General features: G+C 41.7%; 1 protein-coding gene across 2 annotated transcripts in view; it reads right to left on the minus strand.

Moving 5' to 3' along the window:
• The window catches only part of srgap3 (SLIT-ROBO Rho GTPase activating protein 3), a 52,242-nt gene that overhangs the window by 24,652 nt on the left and 5,300 nt on the right, over nt 1–22,290 (minus strand). For both annotated transcript variants that reach the window (XM_084026475.1, XM_084026474.1), the window contains exons 2-4: nt 13,974–14,169; nt 4,903–5,065; nt 578–640 (exon numbers count right to left, since the gene is read on the minus strand). In XM_084026475.1, coding sequence (XP_083882601.1) covers nt 578–640; nt 4,903–5,065; nt 13,974–14,169 — 422 coding nt within the window. The remainder of the gene's footprint in view (nt 1–577; nt 641–4,902; nt 5,066–13,973; nt 14,170–22,290) is intronic.

The raw sequence follows: 22,290 nt of genomic DNA on the forward strand, positions 1-22,290 counted from the left end.
CAGCTCCATAAATATGGATGCTGTTCTATTTCACACATTAGTTTTAGTGAGGTGGATCTATTAAAACGGCATCATGAAACGTTTGGATCTTTTATATTCGTATGTATATGTTTTTACTTGCAGTAAACCCACATTCTTGGGCTTCTCTAAGTTCCCCATATCTGCAGCCCATCTGCCTCCACATTGCTAGAACATGTTGTGCACGGACAGGTGAAGTCCCTGTCTGATGGGGTGACATCACTTTGGTCATGTGGACTTAAAGCCATGAATAACACTTCCTCAGGAAGAGAATAAACTAACTCCTGTCCTCTGTTGCTGGTGCTTGTGGCTAGCATGGTCGTGACAGTGGGAATTGGATGTGCTTTACTTGGTGTATACACACCAAGAACAGTGCAAATCTTTCAAAAGAAAAGGAACGCTTAAGTCACAAAGAAGAAAGCAAGGTAATAAAAAACAAATAAAAAAAAGAGAGAGAAGATGAAAACAAACAGGCCAGAGAGAGGAAAAGAGCTAGATGAGCTCAGTGATGAGATAAGGCGTGAGCATCGATCTGTAGGAGACACTGTGTATTACTTACAGTGTAGAGTTCATTCGTCACCTTCACCAGCTCCTCGTGCATCTGGATCCCAATGTCCTTGCTCTGAAACACAGCGAGCACAAAGAACAGGGGTGAGACAACAAATACTGTTTGACCCTTTGGCTGTGACCCCTGGGAACTCATTGATGCTGACAATGTGACCTTGGTGAGTCAAAGTAAGTACCAGCAAGTTTGGTACAGATATTCCAGGACCCCAGAGGATAAACCCTACTGACTTTGGTGAATCCCTGACCTTTCGTCTAACGCCGTTGTCAGGCCAGGGTTTCTATTGTCCAACATGAATGACACTTACATGCTCACCAAAAGATAAAACACAAAGATAGGCTTTTTCTTCTTCCAACAATCTAGATTTCTGATGCGTTATGAATATTACAGCTCCAGATCTCCTCACTCATATTTGTTTTTATTTGTCAGAAATCTTCTATTGGGTCCGCATTGAATTCAAATGCAGGGCTCCAGACTAACATTTTACATTGGTCGCATGGTGTCCCTAACTTTTTCATTTAGGTGCACCAGCCTAAATAATTGACCGGGGTCTGAGCCAATCAGAGACGAAGGCCCGGCCCTACTCTGCCTCTGATTGGCTCAGATCGTGGTATTTCATCTTCTCTGTGTGCTGGTGTGAAAAAAACATTTTGCTCCACACATAAACAGACCAGCTAAATGTACCGGTGCGAACAAGGAAAATATTTAGTCGCACTTCTCTGTTTTTTTTTTTTTTTGTCACACTCTGGAGCTCTGAATGCTATTCTCTGAAGTTTGAGTCTCTAGAACTGAAAGCACTGCCATTTCTACACTTTCTCCATCTCACCAGTTCATCCTTCCAGTCAAACATGAAACAGACTGAATGAGGAAATTCATTAAAAAAATCTACGAGTAGTGCTCAATACTGAGGCTCAATACTATGTGCAATTGTAACTGATACACTTTTTTACTGTACGTTTCTACTTGGTGTTAACAACACGTAACTGTGAGCAAAGCCACATTCAATTTCCTGTGATTGTTGCACCTCCCCTTTGCAGTGCCCTTTGAAAAAAATCTCTATCATCATCCATCATTGTGTGTGTGTGTGTGTGTGTGTGTGTGTGTGTGTGTGTGTGTGTGTGTGTGTGTGTGTGTGTGTGTGTGAGAGAGAGAGAGAGAGAGAGAGAGAGAGAGGAGAATGTGCACAGGTGTGAAGTGCGTCAAGGGGCGAGTGTGACATCCTCTGTCAAGGCAAAAAAAAAAAAAAAACGGTCTATTGGTGTTTGTTTAAACCATCATTTCTGCCTGCCACTAATTTAATATGTTTTTGTTTGGAAGAAAATGTCTGCGATTCAGTGAACACCTCATAAGGCCGCAATTAGTTCTTCTCGCAGCTTTGAATACACATGCACTGTACCTTTTTCACAGTGATCTCACCACACAGCATGCCTTATGAGAGCCCTTAGGAAAACATGGTGCACACCTGGACTGCAGGGAGAGATAAACGGTGAATGTAATAATGTCCGTTTGTGTGGGAGAGACGCATAAAAGTCTGCATTCAAAGCCGCTAAGGGGAGAAAATGCAGCAACAGCACCGTCTCAGTGGGGAGGTCTGACACATTAAAAACAGAACAGAAGAAACACCTCTTCTCACGACGTTTGAGAAAGGGTGATACATAAAACCGTCTCATCAACACAATCACAAACAGGACGCTGGTTAAGCTACACTACAATGGGACTTTAACTAGTATTACCCTAATATTAATTACTTATTTGTCTTTAATGTTACAAATCATGGTGGCTAAATGAGGAAATAATACAAGCAGCAGAGATGAAGCGATGCTGTAAGTGCAAGGGAACAGTTAAAGGTTACTGAAAGTAAAACGTATAATTAAAACAAATTGGGCTATCATGCAAACTAGCTTAGGCAGGTTAAAGCTACAACTCTATCCACACTATTTCCAGTCCCACCTGCTTTTAGCCAAACCACGCCAGCAGATTTTGGTCAGACTGCACTCATAGCCCTATTAAGGTGGCAAACTTTAAAAAAAAAAAAAGGTTAAATGCTGGTGTATTGCAGTGGTGTCAAACTTTACTTGTTCACTGAGCCTGGTTGCTGTAATGAGTGCAATTCAGTAATCTGTAACACACTACATTTGGCAAAACAAAAAGTCAGATTGTAAGGCTCTTTACAGGTGATGGATGGGAAAGGAATAATTGACATGATACCTGTCAGTTGGCGATGCACACAGCTAATTGAGTTAGATGGGTGAGCTGTTGGTGTGCAGCCAACAACAGCTCATGCCTCGCATGCTGCTTACTATAGCATGCAGTATGCCATGTGTTTTAAATACGGCAAAGACATGTTAAACGCTAGAAACTCTCTTTGCACTCTCTTCCTTTCTTAGAGCCTTCCTTTAACAGTTTTAACAGCTGACTCGTTCATTCTCATTCAGCACTGTGACTAATTTATATGAACCATTAGGAGTATCAGCAAATTATTTAGTAGTTAAGAGAAGAGAAGAAAAACAACAAAAAGTGTAGGAAAACGTTCTTAACTCATAATAAATGTGTCTCTAATTGCTGCATTGTGAATTATCTGCTCTGCTACTTAACACAACTTGCATAATTCAAATGTAGTATCACTTTACTTTATAGCCATGAGTTGTAACTGTTTCTGCCTCATTTGCACAAGCAAGCGACTTTAGTATCTCAAATGGTTCTAAATATTACCCAGCAGTTTACATGCTGTTGCCATAGAGAAGACATGTTTGTCCACACCCTGCTCAGCTAACTGTGAAAACTTGCACCTGGTGAGTCAGAAACATAACTAATCATGAAAAAGAGAAAAACTCATCAGGCAAAATCTTGCCCCAACAATTCTCCACTAAGCTAGATTGTGAAATGTACCCAGAAGGGATCAAACAAAATAACGTTACTAATGTGATTTGCTGTTTTGTATCTGGCGTGCAGGCATCAAGTCCTACTCAAACAAGCATTGGACCGAAGGTGATAAATGGTGAATATCCTCAGAGGGCTCCAGCAGCTGGTGAATGGCATCTGTATGCATCAGTGGCTCTGAAGTGAGACAGACTGCAGCATTGCGGAGGCCCAATGAGAGCAGGGAGGATTCAACCAGCGTGATGCAACATGCCGTAAGAGATGTGGCGGGTCGTGTTGGAACAGCCCTTACAGAAACGCCTGTTTCTATAAGCTTTCTGAAAATCTTCCCTCTGTGGAAGGCAAAAAAATTTGCAGGAGGTGCACCTGCTGTAGTTTAGGTAGAAATATTTTCTCTCAGAATTTAATTTATAATGAGACTTTTTGAATCAGAATCAGTGCCTTCTATGCATTCACATTTAACACTCTTAATTACTATAACCACAATATTTGAGACTAATAGAATACCATGGTATTCTATTAGTCTCAAATATTGTGGTTATAGTAATTAACATGTGCAACGACATAATGTTAAACATGACATAGTAATACATAAAATATATAATTAATACATCACCACCATAAGTCAGTTTTGTTTGTCATTTATACGCTAAACGAGACCTTGATGACATTTTTTACCCCGTTGATCACTTTGTCGCGTCCAATAGTCGACCATCTGTCGACCATTTTCTGCAGAGTTCTATGATGTTTTTCATGCATTACTTATTGCCTTCCAATATGCCTGCCAGCAAGCAGCAGCAGAGCCATCCATTCATACTTTCAAATATAGAAAAAGCTACCTGAGGGCACAAGACTTAGAAAGGATGAAGTGTTTCTCACTTTTCAGCTCTGGCACACACAACCACACACAACCACACACACACACACACACACACACACACACACACACACACACACACACACACACACACACACACACACACACACACACACACACACACACACACACACACACACACACACACACACACACACACACACACACACACACACCTGAATGGAGCCTGGTAAGCAGTGTGCAGCTCACCTAAAGGAAGGCCTGCAAGGTGAAAACAGGGTTCTGATGTTTGGATAAGACCTCAGACATCTCCACTATGTGCTGACAGTGAGCCAGATGTTGCTCACATTCGTAGGGGCTGCACAGTGCTGGTCCAGGGGGTTCTCAGCTTCACTTTTGCCATTTTGCAGGCTAGACAGCATTCATACGCCTTTCTGCTGAATCTGCGTGCATCGAGACGGAGCTCAAGGCAACACATTTGTTTGGTGTACCATCCAGCAGATTGCTTGGCATTTGTATTCTCCTTTAACTCTGAAATGTTGCGTACTGGTGATAAGAAAGTAGCGGTCCACAAAGAGGGAAGAGCGACGGTTTCACTGACCTTCTTGAACAGTCGGAGGATGTCCTCGCAGATCTGGGCCAAGCGGACGATGACATTGTTGGTGTAGATGTCACTGAGGGTGGCATGGTCGCGGCTCTCTCGCCTCGTTTGATTCAGCACCAGGTACCAAGAGTTTACTGAGGACAGCAGGTGCTGGTCTTTCCTGAAAAAACAACAACACAGGACTGTTAGAATATCAGAATATGGACAGGGGGCGATGTATTTGTAAAGGTCATTTTCTTTCAAATGTTCAGTTTAACAGCCATGTTTACAACTCTGCAAGGCTATACTGCAGCACTGTTTGGAGCTGAATGCTAACACCAGCATGCTAACATCAGCATGCTGACTTGCTCCCAGTGACAATGCTGATGTGTAGCTAGCTGTCTAGCTGTTGACTTCCTGTCAAATTTTTGAAGGCCGATGGAAACTTTCCGACTGGAGCGCAGCTTTTAGGCTCCGCCTCCTGCTGCTCCGCCGGCTCTTGTCAAGGCTTCTCTTCCAGGCGAGGCGCAGTTCACCTCGAACGAGCTTACTAATTAGAGATGTTCCGATACCATTCTCACCTCGATACCGATTCCGATAGCCATGCTATGGGTATCGGCCGATAACGCGTACCGATACCAAACCGCCGACATGATGCGCTAACATTAGCTCCTTTTAACAGGTGTCAGGTGATCAATTCTTCCCCGCCCCTCTAAAACAGCAGCTGCCAATGGCATCACAGCGCAATTGTTTTAAGAGCGGTGAAGAAGAACTGTGTCAAAGCTAACGGAGCTAACCAGTAAATAAATTCCTATTTCTAATAAATTACGTGGTGCCTGGACTCCAGTACTCGCCGATACCGATGCCAGCCTTTTCGGCAGTATCGGAGGCATTTCAGATACTAGTATCGGAATCAGAAGAACTCTACTACTAACAATAACGCAACTAAACGAGACGAAACAACGTTATAACATTTCGTCTCGCCTCGTTTTGGTCAACGAAAATGAAGACACATTTTAGCATAGTTTTTATTTTGTAAACCACATTTAGTCTTGTTTTTATTCATCTACAATATTGCATTATATATTTAATTATCGTTATCGTCACATGACCAGCATTTTCGTTGCGTCTCGTCTCGTTTTCCTCACGTTATTTCGTCATAATTTCCGTTAACAAAAGCAACACTACTAGCAAGTGTAATGTTTAACATCTTAACCATCTTAGTTTAGTGTGTTAGCATTAATACAGCTAACGCTAATGGGTTCTCGGTGAACCACACCACCACCACACTCAAAACAATGCTACGGCATCAACTTGTTCTAAATGTATAATGCCCATAATGATGCAGAGTCATGGGCCCTGATGCTGTTTAACAGTTTAAACTGTCGCCACTTTGCCGAACCAATACCATCGTCTGGATCCTAGTGTTTATCCATCAACCAACCCAGAGGACGAGGAGAGAGACAGAGAGAGAGAGAGAGAGAGAGAGAGAGAGAGAGAGAGAGAGAGAGAGAGAGAGAGAGAGAGAGAGGGAGAGAGAGAGAGGAGCAAATGAGAGCAAAGGAGGGAGAGAGCCAGAGCAGGGTGGGCAGTAGAAACAAGCAGAGAAAAAAGAGATGAGCAGCACCAACATCAAAGAGCCATCCTTCAGAGAGCTTCCATAAAGCTAATCACATCTAATGAAGTTGATATTTAGCTACTCCGGAGTGCTTTCTCCATTATTCCTTTACTTCACTCTGCCCCCTGAATACACTTACATCAGGCCGACAGGACACAATCACCAGCTCATTGTCCTCATGGCATCAGTGAGGGGCAGAAAACAGGAAGGCATGTATATAAATGTAATCAATCCCTTTATTACTGGGCCTGCTTCTTCAACATTCGATTGAGAACGGTGTCCTGAGATGCACTCTGTCAGAAAAACGAGTCAATTAATTTGCCATTACAGAAACGGAATGGCAATTTGAAAGAGCCGAGATAATCCAGCCATACAGATACGCCACATTTCAGTCTCGTAATCAAGAGGTAATAATAAAATGATTAAATTGAACATTAATTTGCTGGATCAAAATGAGATGAACCCCAAAAAATGGGTGGGATTTAGGTTTTACTACCAACGCTGATGTAGAGCATATTCTCCTTCACTCCTCTTGGATAGTGTATTTCTAATACGGTCTTAGTCACCATCCCTCATGATGTACTAGCTCTGCGTTTAATTGCGGTTTGTGGTTGCGAGGTTGTGGAAACAAGCACCTCAACTCTCTGCTAATCCTTAAAAGTGGTCAGGACTGATGCTTCATCACAGATGATGCTTCATCACATCCCTAAGCACAACTTTGCTCCCATTCAAGGCCTATTTTTAACCTCCTTAGCTTTCCAACACTGCTCAGGTAAATCCTTGGGCCTCCTCTGATGGTTTAAAGTGCTTGTTGTCCCCAATGTAATGCTGCTGCTAAATCTGCTACTTAAGCCACTCTTTCCTTTATCATAATGAGTTGTTGCAGTACTGATAATATCATAATTGAAGCTTAATGTTTGGAAAAGTATAGACCTTAACATTATTTGATTGCATGAATTTATTTATTTATGAATGTACCAAACTCAATGACAATCCATCCTATTGTTTTAGAGACATTGAATCCAAACATCATGGCGGTCATAGAGAAAAGGTCAGTGGATCACTAAAGTCAATAGGATTCATCCTCTGGGGACCATGACTATGTCTGTACTTTCGTTGCAACCTATTTAATAGTTGAGATGATTCAGTGTGGACCCAAGTGGTGAATTTGACATTTGTCCTCATTTCAGAGGAATTGGGAGCAGAAGGTTGGTAATTAGGCCTGTGCACCGGCAGCATCTCTTGGAGTATTTTAACACAGTAATACATCATCTTGTTTTATGGGAAAGAGAGACTAACTTTGTTAATGGCTCTCATACAGATGTTTATCCACCACAAAGAATCAGCATGCAGCAAAACTCTACTACGCACCTACTTCTCCTGGTTGATTTTCCGTAAAAGGCTAAATGTCAGGCGAGAGCCTTCAGGTCAATTAATCTAGAGGCCTTCAAAAGGGTCGGTTTTGGATGGCTCCGAACCCTCGGTATTTAAACACAGGATATCATTAACATGCAGAAGGCAAACAATGAGCTCTGAGAGTCTCTAGAGAAGTGAGAAGGAAGAGGAGGAGAGATGAGTGCAGCTTTCTGGCATCCTATTACATCTGTTTCATCCTGCAAAGCACTGCCTGGCGGTCTCCACGTTTTTGTTTTTTTACAAGATCTGCACTGCTTCACTGTCTCGTGAGGCCGATTCATACAAACCTTATAATCTGTAAATGCATGCAAGAGTGTGAGAAAGAGACAGTGAACGTGAATTTGCAAACCAAGAAAAGAGTGTATGGTTGAAGAATATTGCAATAATCCCTTGCTTCAAGGATAAACTGATGGCAAGCTGTCTCCATGATGTGCATACCCGGAACGAGTAAGCATTATATAGAAGAGTGCATGTGCTTTAGTTGATGCTGCATTGGATGTCACCATCTAATCACCCGGGGCCTATGATGAGCCTGAGCGAGGATTTCCAGGAGGAAGTGTGTATTTATCAAACCAGGTCTGGGCTCCATGAAGGCCTTTAATCTCCTCCACACTGCCTGCCTGCTGCTTATCAATGAAGCAGCCAAAAAGGGGGAAGGAGCCAAACAGTTTCAAAAAGACAAGAGGCACGTGTGCACACGCAGCCAGCTTTGCCTTTCAAATTCGCTTTGCCCCCGCTTTGAAGCAGGGCTCCAATGTGCTTCAGCGTTGGTCTGTCCATCATTTAGAACGTTTTTTTTTTGTGAGCAGATACACTGCCAACTGCACAAACACAGGGGCCGGAGCAGAGCAGCACAGTGTCAATGAAGGGTTGTACAAGATCTGAAAAAAACTGCAACAACCAGCTAATTGACTGATGGTGCACATGCTGACCTCTGCCAGCTGGAACAAACTGAAAGAACAGGAAAAGAAACAATCCAAGCTTAAAGACATAAAGTTTAAACTTTCTACCCTCAGAACCCCTAAGAGCAGCCATGGTTTAACTCCATATTACACCAAATGGGACTAAATCTAGAGCTGTAGTTTGTTGCCAGTGCACATTGAATGATATTGTGCAGCAGTATCAACATAACCAAAGCATTTTTTAATGTGTCTTTAAATTGTTTTAAACATCTTGTCGACAAAAGCAGCATCACTTGGAAATGAGCGAAAGCAGACTCAAAACTAAAATAACTCACATACGATCTGGCACTGTATAGATACCAAGCAATTTTCTCCCCCAGTACATCCCATCCAATCACGTGGATGCACACAAAAAGAGATTAACACACAAACACGTGCACCAATTTGGACATCACTACAAGCCCCGTCTTATCTCTACCAGACAGGTTATTCTCCTTATCAATATTGCATGAGTTGCCGTTTTTTTTAAATGGTGCTATGTTACTTCTGAATAGGCCTGTATGACAGACAGACGATACCAATCTACTCTAATTTGATGGGCTACCTTATAAATCCCATCCATGATATACCCTGAAAAGTCCATTCCATAATTATAACCAAGTTAGCTGTAGTCTCTCGGGAACTGTGAACCAGAGGAAGTGGTGCACTATCTGGCAACCCTTCAGTGTGTCTTTTCACTGTGGCAAATGAGATAAAGTGGAAGAGCAAAAATTATCCTTGGTCGGGTTGCTGCGGTGCAGCTGTAGCTGCAGTAGCTGTAAATCACTGTGGCATTCAGCTTGCTAATGAGTCTGCACCCAGAGGGTTCAGCCAACAGACTATAGGCTGTAATCCAGCACATATGGAAGTCTGTCCCGGTCAAGATGACTCTATGGTATTGCTCTGTTTTGATCTAAAACATAAAAGATATAACTCGGGAACAAGATACTAGGCTGCTCCTGAAGTACAGAGTTTACAGAGCACAACATTTACTGCGATGAAGGACAGTCACGGGCATGTTGAAGGGTTTCTTATAGTTCAGATGTGTCAAGACAAAAAATAAAGAAAGACTGTTTCCTGTTTTTATAAATGGTTGGGCTTTAAACCAAGCGGTTTTATGAGACGTTTTGTTGCTTAGGCCCTTTAGGTGTTTTGGTGCCTTTCGCTATAACAGCTCTTAAGTGGGAGGACTGGCACACAGGGCGTGGCACAGCTGATTACCAGAATTTGTGGTTGCCCGCCTGCTCAGACCTGGAGTACATGTCACAGTAGGGTTGTCATGATACTAGAATTTGAAAGCTGATACCGACACCCAGGAAAATTACCCAGGGAGAAAAAAGAAAAAAGTTAAGAGGCAGATTTTTTTTAAATAAAGATTAGAACAATTCAAACAACATCAATAACACTTATTTTAAAATGTAGTGCAAAAAAGAAAATGGAACACACTAACAGAACTGTAGGGTGTGCATATATATATATAATTTATATTATATGTATTCACCTACAGTCCTGTTTATGTTCTGTGTTTCTGGTGAATTGGCATCATATTTTCTTTGCTGGTCAAACAGAGTTGGTAGAGAAGGCTGCATCTGTTTCTGTCTGGTTGCTGGTTGACTAACGTTATTGTGTTATCCTGTTTAATTAACGTCTCTTAACGTACGACCGGCAGGACTGATGACGTTAGCTGCCTAGCTACGTTACTTTACTGGTTTTTATTAGCCATTAGCCGCTAGCGTAATAATAACCGAACAGACTTAAAGAGACAGTGTGCAGAAATTACTCCTAATAGAATGGTGCTCTCTAACCCATCGCTTTGTTGCAACTACGGTAGTCGTTATGTACCAAGAAGCTATGACAACACATCATCCAATACCACTTCACCAGTATTCTTTCAGGTGATGACGTTGATATTTCAAACAAACATGTGTGAGCATGTATAAGTAGTTACTCCTCGAGCAAGATAGTGATTTATGTTTTTATTGGCTTATTTTTGGTAGCGTTCCGTTACTATGTCGTAGCGTATAGCATCAGCTAGACACACAACAAACACACACAAATGTTACTAAAGTGCATTGTTCTACAACACTGACTGTAAAAGGGAAGAGGTCGTGTCCGGGACAAAGTTGATAAAAGTCGCTGTCCGCCCCGGGCGGATGGAAAAGTTCGGTAAAAGTCGAACTCCATGAGCCCCAGGGAGGACAGCGAGACCATGTTTGTTGTGCTACTCGACTGAGTGCCACTACTTTAGCATTGTTAGCATACCGGCTTGTTTACATCCCCGCTCATTAGCCTCGTATGCTAAATACTTCCAGCTAGCTGTGTTCAGTCAGCTCAGAGTTGTTAACGTGAACTAGCGTTCGTTCGTTCAGCTGCTAGTGAGAGTTGGAGCTGTAGCTGTCTGTCTGCAGCGCTGCTCTGGGGAGTCACACATCAACTGGCGGAGACAGGACTGTTGACGGCAAAGGTATCAAAAATGTTGCAAGTTATTATCGAATCCGATGCTAATTTTTAGTATCGACCATTTATCGAGTATCGATTTTTCTGACAATCCTATGGCACAGGGTGCAATCATCTTTAGCTTTCATTCTAATACATAAAAGAGAGTGTGTGTGTGTGTGTGTGTGTGTGTGTGTGTGTGTGTGTGTGTGTGTGTGCCATGATGTCGGCAGTGTAAAGTGTAACATTATTAGAACATGTGTCGGTGGTTTAGGTGTTTTTCTAACACCCGTCCCTCGCTGTGTGGATAAGATCAACTGTACCGTCCAAAGGTTAAGCTGCAGCAGCAGCACAGTTCTGTCGACTATCTGCCAAGTCTCAGACGCCATAGTGAGCACACCTCCCCCAACACATCTGGACTGAATTATCCAGTCAAATCACACACACACACACACACACACACAGCTCTCCTATAGTATTTGTACGTATCCACGAACAATAACTTTCAATGTCAACTTATTTTTTGTTTGCAAATCAACGTTGGAATGTCTCCAAACTTCCATCCAGGTTTGTAAAAATAACTGCGACTCAGTTGGCATGTATGCATGAAATGACACTCAATCTTCATAACTGCACCCAGATTATATATATTCAAAAATAGATATGCATGCAGTAGTAGTTTTTGCATTATCCCCCAAATTGACACAGACTAATAATAACATTGGAAAGATGTCTTTATATTAGCTACACTACTATGAGCTGTTTCAAGATTTCAAATATGAACATATTAGGAATGCAGTCCTGTTGTTTCCATTTGCAAGGATCAGACCTGGGGTTAGTCTACATGTATGTTGGACTAGATTTATGCCGGAGATCTGCTGCCAGATCCCAGTTAGTGGGTTAGTGTCCTGTTTCCAAACTGAACTAAACTTGCCTGCCTGCCCGAGGTGCTTGATTTTGGGAACGGCTGAGATTAATTTCATGCTCTACATGAGTCATGTACCAATGTGTTAGTGGTGGTTTCTGTGCAGACAATGCCGCTTTTTTTTCTCTAGCGTACATGTCAGTGTTTCCAGAGCTACAAATCTAAATGGGTCAACGCCACGGGTGAGCTGATTTTGATCTGATGACATTCAATGCCTTCCATATTCCCCGTTTCATCCAAGATCCATTTACGCTTTTTTGATCACTGGCTTTACATTTATCTTCATCAGCCTCAGACTGTCTTTCAATAAAATAGTACATATAAAACATTTAAATGCAGTAAATAATGATTTATTCTCTAATAGTGTTTACACAAGTGTAGTTACAATTCTAGAAAATGATATTACATAATACAGTATAGCACAATATACAGTTGATACTGTGAGTACTTTAAAATCCTTGTTGGTCATACACTGCAGTAATACTGTGATGTGACTTTTGCTGCAAGCTCATGAAATGCAACGGTCCATCTAGCTAGCCAACAGTCAAGCAAAAAAGTACAGTACCGATAAGACTGTATGATACCTGACTATTTTCACTAATATGTTACTATCTTGGATAAATTAGATGCTTTTTAATTTAATAACCACCTCCGCAGGTTTCTATCTGATGCTTTATTTATAGATAATGGGTGTAATTTACAACATAATGCAGCATAAAGCTTCACTCAACGCGTTAGATTACAGCACTGAGTGCACTGGATGTGTTATGTCCAGCCCTCAACGGTCTTTAACGCCTTTAATGAACTGCACCCTCATCATCGTTCCACAACCAGCTGACTTTTGGAGACGCAATAGAGATCTTGACTGTAAGAATAGATATTCCCTTACAGTACATCATCAAATTGGAGTGTTTTGTTGTACAGTCCTGCACTGTAATCAAACAAGGCACTGTGATTAGCAGCAGGGCTGGGTCTTACAGTCGAGCTATAAATAGTGAAGAGTTTTTTAAAAAGGGGGTCAAAGTCAGTCTGCGTACACAAATTTGTGGTCTGGTACAAGATGTAAGGGAATACTGCAGCTCGACAAAAACACATTTAAACCAAACCAAAAAATCAGTTCAAGTAAACAACATCAAGGAAAGAAAATATGAAAATGCTGCTGCTTTCAAACGACAACACACAAACGAGGGCGTAATTTCCGCTGAGGATAAAGGACGCGTGTCCCCCTAATTTTTCAAAATCCAATTATTGTCCCCCATTTCTTTTATTGCCTCGGTTGGATTTACTCATTTAAATCCCTCTAAACAACGTCTTCTACTATCCAGTAGTTGAAATTCAGATGAAATAAAAATGCTAATAGGCTGCTGAGTCTTCTTCAATTATTAGTGTGCTCATAGCAAAAAGCTTAACGAGCAACGGTGAGTCCTTTTATGAGTGCATTTTATTTTGCCCTGGGTTCTGTGAGAAACCCTCCACTAGGGCACTACTCAGGGTTGAATAACCTGCACTTTGTACAGGTTTAAAGACAACTTCATCAATATTTTTCTCCTAAAAATGTGCTAGAATTGAACATAAATCAAATAGTAAATAGTATTAGTATAGATCTGGATATCCGATCAGTATTTCTAACTTTTCATTAGACTAGCATTCATTTGGAAAGCAAAAATAAAGAAATGTCACAAAAAACAATGTCCTTTACACAAACACTGTACAGGCCGCACCTGCAGCAGCGATAGAGAGAGGGGGAACTCACTTGAACTGCTGGTGTTCCCTGGAGCTGCGGATCTTGGAGGAGAACCTCTCGGCCAGTTTGTCTAAGCTGCGCGAGTACTCCAGTTGGATCTCCGCTTTGCGACGGAAGAACTCCTGCAGGTCCTGCAGCAGCTGGATACGAGAATCGGACTGTTGCTCCAAGCATTTGAACTGCTCCACCAGCTGGTTACGGATCTCTATCCATCAAAACAGAAAACAAGAAGGTGATGAGTCAACTGGTTATACTGCTGTCACAACAGCAACAACCTGACGTGATGACGCCAAGCATTGCAATGAAGCGTGTCATTATAAGTTGCTCTCTATCAGGTGTCTCCCACATCGACACTTAATGAGAGTGTGCAGGTTTTAATGTTGATGTTTGATGTTGATTGACAAAAGATGACAATGATATGTTTACATTGAGTCATTGGCTACTACTTGTAATAGACATTTAAAGGTAATTCTCCGGAAACAATCATGACACTCCAAAGCTGTTCCTGCACTTTTCCCCAAAAAAATGGCGTGGTGACTTAGCATCTTCAATCTTCAGAGAAATTATGTTGAGTCTCACTGACACAGCAATAATTAATTGAAACAATGTATTGTTTGTAGCGCCTTTAAAATACTTAATCAGAATTAAAACTATAAGACACACACACACACACACACACACACACACACACACACACACACACAGACACAGACACAATCACCTGTAATCTTTCAGTACATCACAATGTTTGTGTATTAATGATCATGCAGTTATTCTAAGCCTCTTCGTTGCTCTCCTTCAGGCCAGCAGCAACATAAAGCGTCTAAAGAGGAGAGTGGGAATGACCAGTGAGGCTTCATTCCAAGCTGTAAGGTGACTCATGTGTGTGACCTCTCATAGGAGTCTACACTGTGGACATACTGCAGTGTTTCCCCTACCATTGTACAGGCCTGGCGGCCCGCCAGGCCAAGGAGACCTGCCGCCAGGCCAAAAAAAAAATCAATATACCAAAAATAAGCCACCTATCAATTCATTCATAAATCAATAATCATTTACATTAGGAGCGCCTCCGCGCAGCACAGCAGACTTGCTCCGCAAGACGCGCGCTCCCGCTACGTTCTTCTTCCGTGTACTTGTCGCTTTCTACTTTGAAAACACAGAACGTTGACACTGTATTTTGATAAGCTGTTGCACTCTCCAGACTCGCGGTGTGAGCGGAACCGGTCCATAGGGTCCATAATATTTATTTTATTACATTACATTATTATTTATTTTTACATAATAAAAATGCCGCTGTGTGTCTCCGTCCAAAACCCGCTGCGCTCGCGCTGTCTGCTCGCACAGATCCGCTCGTGCGCACATGCGCTGATGCAGGTCGAGTGTTGTCGAGAAATATAAGCAGAGACGGCGCTCCTTAAAAACAACATCACGCCATGTGTGTGTAGTATTAGGACGTGATGACGTATGTACAACCGGCCAAAGCCCGTTTGCCCCCCCTCCCCGGGGGGGAGGATTGTTTTTGATAAGATGTGGAACTTTGAGTTAACTGCTGTTGAGTAAACCTATAACTTATATTTTACTTGATAAAATAAGACAATATATGCACTCATATGTCGTTGTAGTGTTTTACAGTATCTGTAGCTATTAATGTGATGCTCATCATTTTCCAGACATATTTTTCTGGACCCTGATCATTTCCATCAACCAGCACCTTAATAAGTCACTCTCTCCTTGTAATCTTGAATACACTCTGGTTGAACAAAAATGTTGAATGCAAATATAATAATTGCAGAATTGCAGACTGCTTGCTGTGCCACCTGACTTAATCCAACTGCACCAATACACCATCCCACGCGTCTCGTCTGTTTAGGGTTTTTTCGGTGGGTACCACCGGGCCTGAAAAAAATTCTAGGGGAAACACTGTACTGGGAGATCAAACCGATTTAATTGGGAAGCAAATTCCCTCTCCCACTTGGAGCGAGTAGAAGAGTAGCATTTCTCCTTAAGAGGAACCTGATGCTGCCTGGCAGACTACAGATCCGTCATGCCAGTGGGAACCCACGAGAGAAACCTGATTCCTCTTTGTAGTGCTGTCATCAGCAGCAGGAAGAGAGAGGAAGGCCTATTTTGCAGAAGAGACACCCAACCTGATGGAAGAAGCTACCGCAACAGGATCAATGGTGTCACTTCTCGAGAAGCTCCTGAACTAAAGCGTCTTTCATAAAATAAAAAAAACAACTAAAATGCCGTTTGATCATCTCATGTTGAATACATTACGTTGTCACATCCAAACTTCCAGAGTGAAGTCTAGCAGCAGAATTACATTAGAATTCAAGATTACAGCACATCCGGCAGTGGTTTCATCACATGTCTAGTAAGTTTTCAGTGTTTTTATGAACATTTGTGATCATAAGGAAGTCTTCAAACAAACAGTGTGATGAGAAAAAGTGTGTGTACCTTAGTTTTCTTTATAAAATGTTGAATTCTTTCATTTAAAGTTACAGCAGGAATGCAAAAAGGACTTTTTTTTATTTCGGTCCGGGCGGTGGGGAAATGCACTTGAAAGCACCGATGGAAAAAAATTAACTTCCTAAATGTAAGTCGCTGCATGCCGTAACGTCATTGCAAGTAAAAAAAAAAAGCCTCAAAATAAGGAGTAAGGATAAACTGACTGAACGGTGAAACCGCTGCAGTGACACAGACTATGTTTCCATGCTGTTGAGGGTGTAATTTGGTCAGCAGAGCCCTCCTCGTGGATATATGCAGGCTCTCGCTGCCAGGGAAGCTTGCCATTTGAACTGAGACAGTGATGTTGTGGGGGTGAGACTTTTCTTTCCCTGTGATGTCTTGCCGCTTGGGTTCAGCCTCGAGCGGTGTGCTTCGCTCCGTGGTTAACCATTGTCCCTGCCCTCCCCTTTAACCAGGGGCCTCCCTCTCCCTCCCAGCTCCGAGGGCTTAAAGCTCCGTTTTTAGTGGGATCCCTGAACCAGAGCTCAGGATGAGAAACCACTTCACTGTTGCAGTCCTGACAGAAATGTCTTGCTTTCCCAAACATGCAGTTATGTTTCATGTTTGCAAAGTTCTATTCTTTTTTTTTTTTTATGAGGAAAAACAGTGCCAAAGCAGGCAAAGCCGAGAGAAATGCCCCAGGAAAGTGACAGGAAGAGCGACACACAAGAGTGAAAACGATCACAAAAAGAGAACTCTGAACCAACAGCTGCAGATCTGCATTTGACAGATGAGTTTGGGGAAAATAGGTCACGCACACCAGTAGTAGTGTGCCTTTCCCGCTCAGAAAGCATGAGCAATTGGAGAATAATTCCCTAAGTATTCCCAGGCCTTTGAACGGCTTCACTGGCTGCGTTTTATACAAAGTGAGGAAGCCCTCTGTGGTTCTTTTCAATCTGTGTGGGGAGAAATGGGAATGTAGACCTGAAGCAAAATTAAAGATGATTGTTTATCTTTCTTAACACCACCAACATATATCCTGTGTGCTATTATTACACTCCTTGACCAATGAAATCCATACTTGTCTCTGCTCTGATTTGTTACATTTAAAGGATCAGTGAGTAGTTTGACACAAACCCTCACTATTTCCAATCTGCAAGCATCACAGAGTTTATGGAATGAAAAAGGGACTTTTAGCAGCAGGTTTAACAACTGAATTATTAGCATGCTCATCCTTCAATAGCAAAGTAGTCAACGTATTGAAGCATGGGCTCATTTGAAGTGAATGACCATTAATTTTAAAGGATTTTCACTTACACCATTACTGAATTTAGGGATGGGCAAGCAAGGACAAGCTACCAAAAAGACAGTTCTTCTAATTCAAAGTAAGCAAGTTAAACCTTTAATGTTGTTGTTTGATTAAGCATGCAGCTATTATCCGTGGCAGGCCTGTGTGTCTTTCTATTTAGAGATGAAGCCATCTGCTTATTTTTTCTCTCTCTTTTTTCGGGAGAAGGGAGCTGGGGGGTTATCTTCAGACAAAAAGGCTGATGGGGGATGAGACTGACGCAGCTGAAATATGGTCACAGTCTTGTGGGCTCACGCACATGGAGGCCAATATGATTTGCCTGAAGGACAATTTTATCCTTTAAAGATTTAACAGCCTATAATTGGACCTTGTGACAGTACAATACAATTCAATTTCTCTCTGCCTTTTTTGCCCTTTCAATACCAGCTACATGCAGTGAAAAATATGCAGTCTGTTCATAACAAATCATTAAGTGTGTGTGTATATATGTATATATATATATATATATGTATATATATATATATATATATATATATATATATATATATATATATATATATATATATATATATATATACACACACCTGCTCCACAATTCCATCTCCCCAACACCGTTTAAGGAGAGGAATTGAAAGCACAGTGGACACTTGTCTCCTCACAGCACAGGAAACCCTCTGAAAACAATGGTAGGATGTTGGAGATTCCTGAACTTTGACCCCTCACAGACAAAACCCTGTATTGGCTGCTGTTTTATGGCCCGATATGGTGATGTTGATTTAGCTAAGGTCAAATGTACTGAACTGTCAAGTGAAGACTCCCCTCACAAGACCTTTGGTTCTCAGAGCATAAAATCCACCAAATCCACCAAATCTCAGTTAAATGGTCCTCATTTATATAGCGATATTATCCAAAGCGCTTTACAGTAATGACTGACATTCACACACCGACAGTGGAGTCAACCACGCAGGGCGACAGCCAGCTCGTCAGGAGCAATTAAGGCCTCTTGCTCAGGGACACCAGGCACTCAGCTAGGAGGAGCCGGGGATCGAACCGGCAACCTTGCGGTTGCCAGCCAACCCGCTCTACCTCCTGAGCTAAACACCCTGTTCTGCACTGCACTTCATTCAATGCATCAATGAATCGATTGTCAGTCCTATTGATTCAACTACATCGATCTGCTAAAATAAATCAATAGAATGAATCGTTTTGGCTTCACCAATAATCAATATAAATGCGTTTAATCGTATGAACTGTGATTCTTACTTATGATTAATGTTTTAATACAATTAAGACACACTACCCTGCCAGCATGTAGTCTACTGAAAATGTTAAAAAAATAACTGAGCATTCCATTTTTGTATTCGGCATAAAATATTATGCAGGACTACATTTTTTTATAGAATAAATATGTTAAATAAGTAATTATGTGGTCTGTTTATTTTTTCCCCTTTCAGAAGAATACAGATAGTTTCACTCGCATTATTGCATGTTTATGGATATAGAATTTTGGTTACAAGTTACTGAATCGAATCATGGTTTACAGAATCGAATTGAATCGTTCCAAAAAAAATTTGTCCTTGAATCAAATCGCCAACTACTGTATCGTTAATCGAATCGTAGCCAAAGATTCACACCCCTAATAAATATGCATATAAATCTGTCAAAAAATATTATTTTAATGGCTTAAATTATACATACATAATGACAAAGTACTTTTTGCATGATAGCACTAGGCCGCACTACACTTCATTATTGGCCGGTTTAATAAGCAACACAAGAGGGGGTCCCCACCACCACCGTGTCACTATCAGCCAAGGGAAAAATGTTGAAGACCTCTGGTTTAGAAGATACAGAAGGACATGAGAGAAATGGATTATGCAGCAGGTGTGGTTGAGACGTTTCTATGGACAAAAGTCGTCGCTCAAGCTCAATACAGCCTCTGTTCTCAAAACTACAAACAGTTTATAATCTACAAGTAAGTGCTTGTTGGTCAAAACATTGTAGATGAAGTTCCTCTGTTCAACAGAACTCATAATATCTGTCAGGCTTCCTTTTTTTCACATCGTCAACAACTTCCGTATCACTCCTCTGATGTACCACAGACACATTTTAGGGGCTGACAACGAGAAGTCGCTTATTATCTGAAATCACAAATGTGCTTCCTCCTGAGGTCAACTCAGGACACCGGCGGTGATGCACTGGTGCGGCATTTTACTGCAAGTCTGCTGTTTAGGAGGGCCACGAGATGTCTTGACGCAATGAATTTGAGATGGCACCGGACTGCAATGAATGAGAGGGATTTTGTGCAGAGCAACCCGAGGGCAGCAGGGAGAGGCAGGCTGCACATGGCAGCAGCAGGCTGCCAGGAGGGGCAGGGGAGATGGATCATTTCACTGCAAGGCAATAAGGCTCAAATATCATCCTGCATATGACGGTACACGTGTCTTCTCTACAGATAATTACAGACATCTAAATGTTTCAATGAATCAATGAGAAGCCCAGATTCCACTTTGTGTTTTTTTGGATATACTGGTGCAGTGAGTGTGGAGGAAAGCATTGCATGTCTCTGTGTAATGTGGATACATTTTAAATCATAAACAGCCTCGGAAGGCATTAAACACTTTGAAAACAACATCCTTAGGGATTCACATCACCAAGACACACATACTGTGTATGGACACACACACACACACACACACACCAGACAAAAGCCACTCTGAGCCAAATTTCAACCTAATCCCCAACTCAGCTCTGCAGTATCTGGGCTCTACACTGCAGCGCCAAATTCACATGAAAAGCAGACACACAGACAAACACCATCCTTATCCAGACCTTAATTCAGTCTCTCTGTCCCTCGCCCCAAGTCTTATAATACAAGTTCCAGTCGCTGAACTAATCCCTCACTTCTCTGTTCTTCTCTTCTTCTTTTTTTAAATCCCCTAATGATTAATGCAATTTTGAATTCATGAGGGCATGCTCCCGATGTCAGCGCAGGTCCTCCTCTGTCTGTCTCTCGCCTGTGCACTCATTAGTCCAGGCTGCTGCAGCACATGTACTCAAAGATAAGACACATGAGCTGAAACCAATCAATGGCTGAGCAGAGGTGAACTGATGGAGCATCCTACAGCAAGATGTCAGCTGTCAGTCTCTGGTTTGACCCTCACTCTTTATTCCACTGTATGTTTCTGTCACGATTCAAATCAGTCAAATTCACTTTTCTTATGCAATATTTGCAGTAACCAGTAACGAAAATGCTATTTAGGTATGTGATTCCTCTCTGAAATAATCTGTGATAATAAACTAGATGATAAACAGCTCATTTACTCCACAGTTAAACCACACAGTTTAAAAGGATAAAACTGCTTCAGTGTAAGGAGAGGAAAATCCTCCCGGACTTCCTCGTTGCTGCATCGTCAGCACGTTAGGAGTCCAGCGCTACAGAGAAGCATATAAACACGGTCTTTCAGAGTCTAGCTGCCCATCACTGCTGTATTCAGGATCCAGCTCAGCAGGACCAGGCTGAGAGGTGTCTCCATGGCAACACGGGTGTGCACCAGTCCCCGGGGAGCAGCTGATTGGAGGAGAGGTGGAGTCTGATGGATGTGGACAGGTGGCAGCATTGAGTGAGGATGCACTGAGACATGGTCTACATTAGTGACGCTGACAAGGTGCCAACGGATCAAAGCAGTCAAACTAAGTTCACCATTTCCTTCTGAACTCGGATCAAATTCAATTAAAAGATTTAGAAATCCAGTGGAGGTTTTAGATGACTTGTTTTATCCAACATTAGGCTTTTATAAAGTGTGCGGCCTCTGAACCAAAGATGATTCTTCAACAGCTCAAAGCTTAAAGCAGATGTAACAAAATGCCAGTTTTGTGCTCCCGTTAAATATCGAGCCTGTGCCATTTATGCTCCTATTTCTACCATCAGCGTTGGGTGAGAGGGATTTATGAGCTGCAAATAGGTGCTCTTTAATTATCTAATGTCTATAGTGGGCCCTGTGCTTCATGGGTACATAATAAAGTTAATTTAGCAAGTCCCAAGCCTGCACTATAGAGCTAATTACTTCTGCAAATAGTCACTTTTTCAAACTCTCGTTGCCGAGTTATTTTTGCACAACTGCTCTGTTTCCTCTGTTTCTAAGGTTACAATATATCTGCAGGAAGTTCTTTTTTTTTTATTATTAATTTGTTTCTTGTATCAACTATTGCTCCATCTCACTATGGATGCTTGCTTGGTAATAAAGCCAAAACAAATTCCTTAATTTCCAGTAATGATTAATTTACTGGGAAATAAAGTGAATGCTTTGAGGTACATCTAGTAATCCTAGAAAACACTTCAAACTCATGTCAAAGGTTTCTATCTGAATGTACTGAGAGCTTGCAGACACTATTTACTTACGTGATGTCAGGCTATGAAGTTAGGGTTGGATCGAAGCACTCATATCACCTGGACATGAGCTTGGTTCAGAAAATATGATTCATTCATCAAAAATGCATCCATTCATTCAATGATTCATTTCTGAGACTTGCATTAACTTGCATTAAATGTTTGGTTTGTCAGACAGA

This window comes from Eutrigla gurnardus (genome assembly GCF_963514095.1).
Source record: "Eutrigla gurnardus genome assembly, chromosome: 2".
Classification (NCBI taxonomy): Eukaryota; Metazoa; Chordata; class Actinopteri; order Perciformes; family Triglidae; genus Eutrigla; species Eutrigla gurnardus.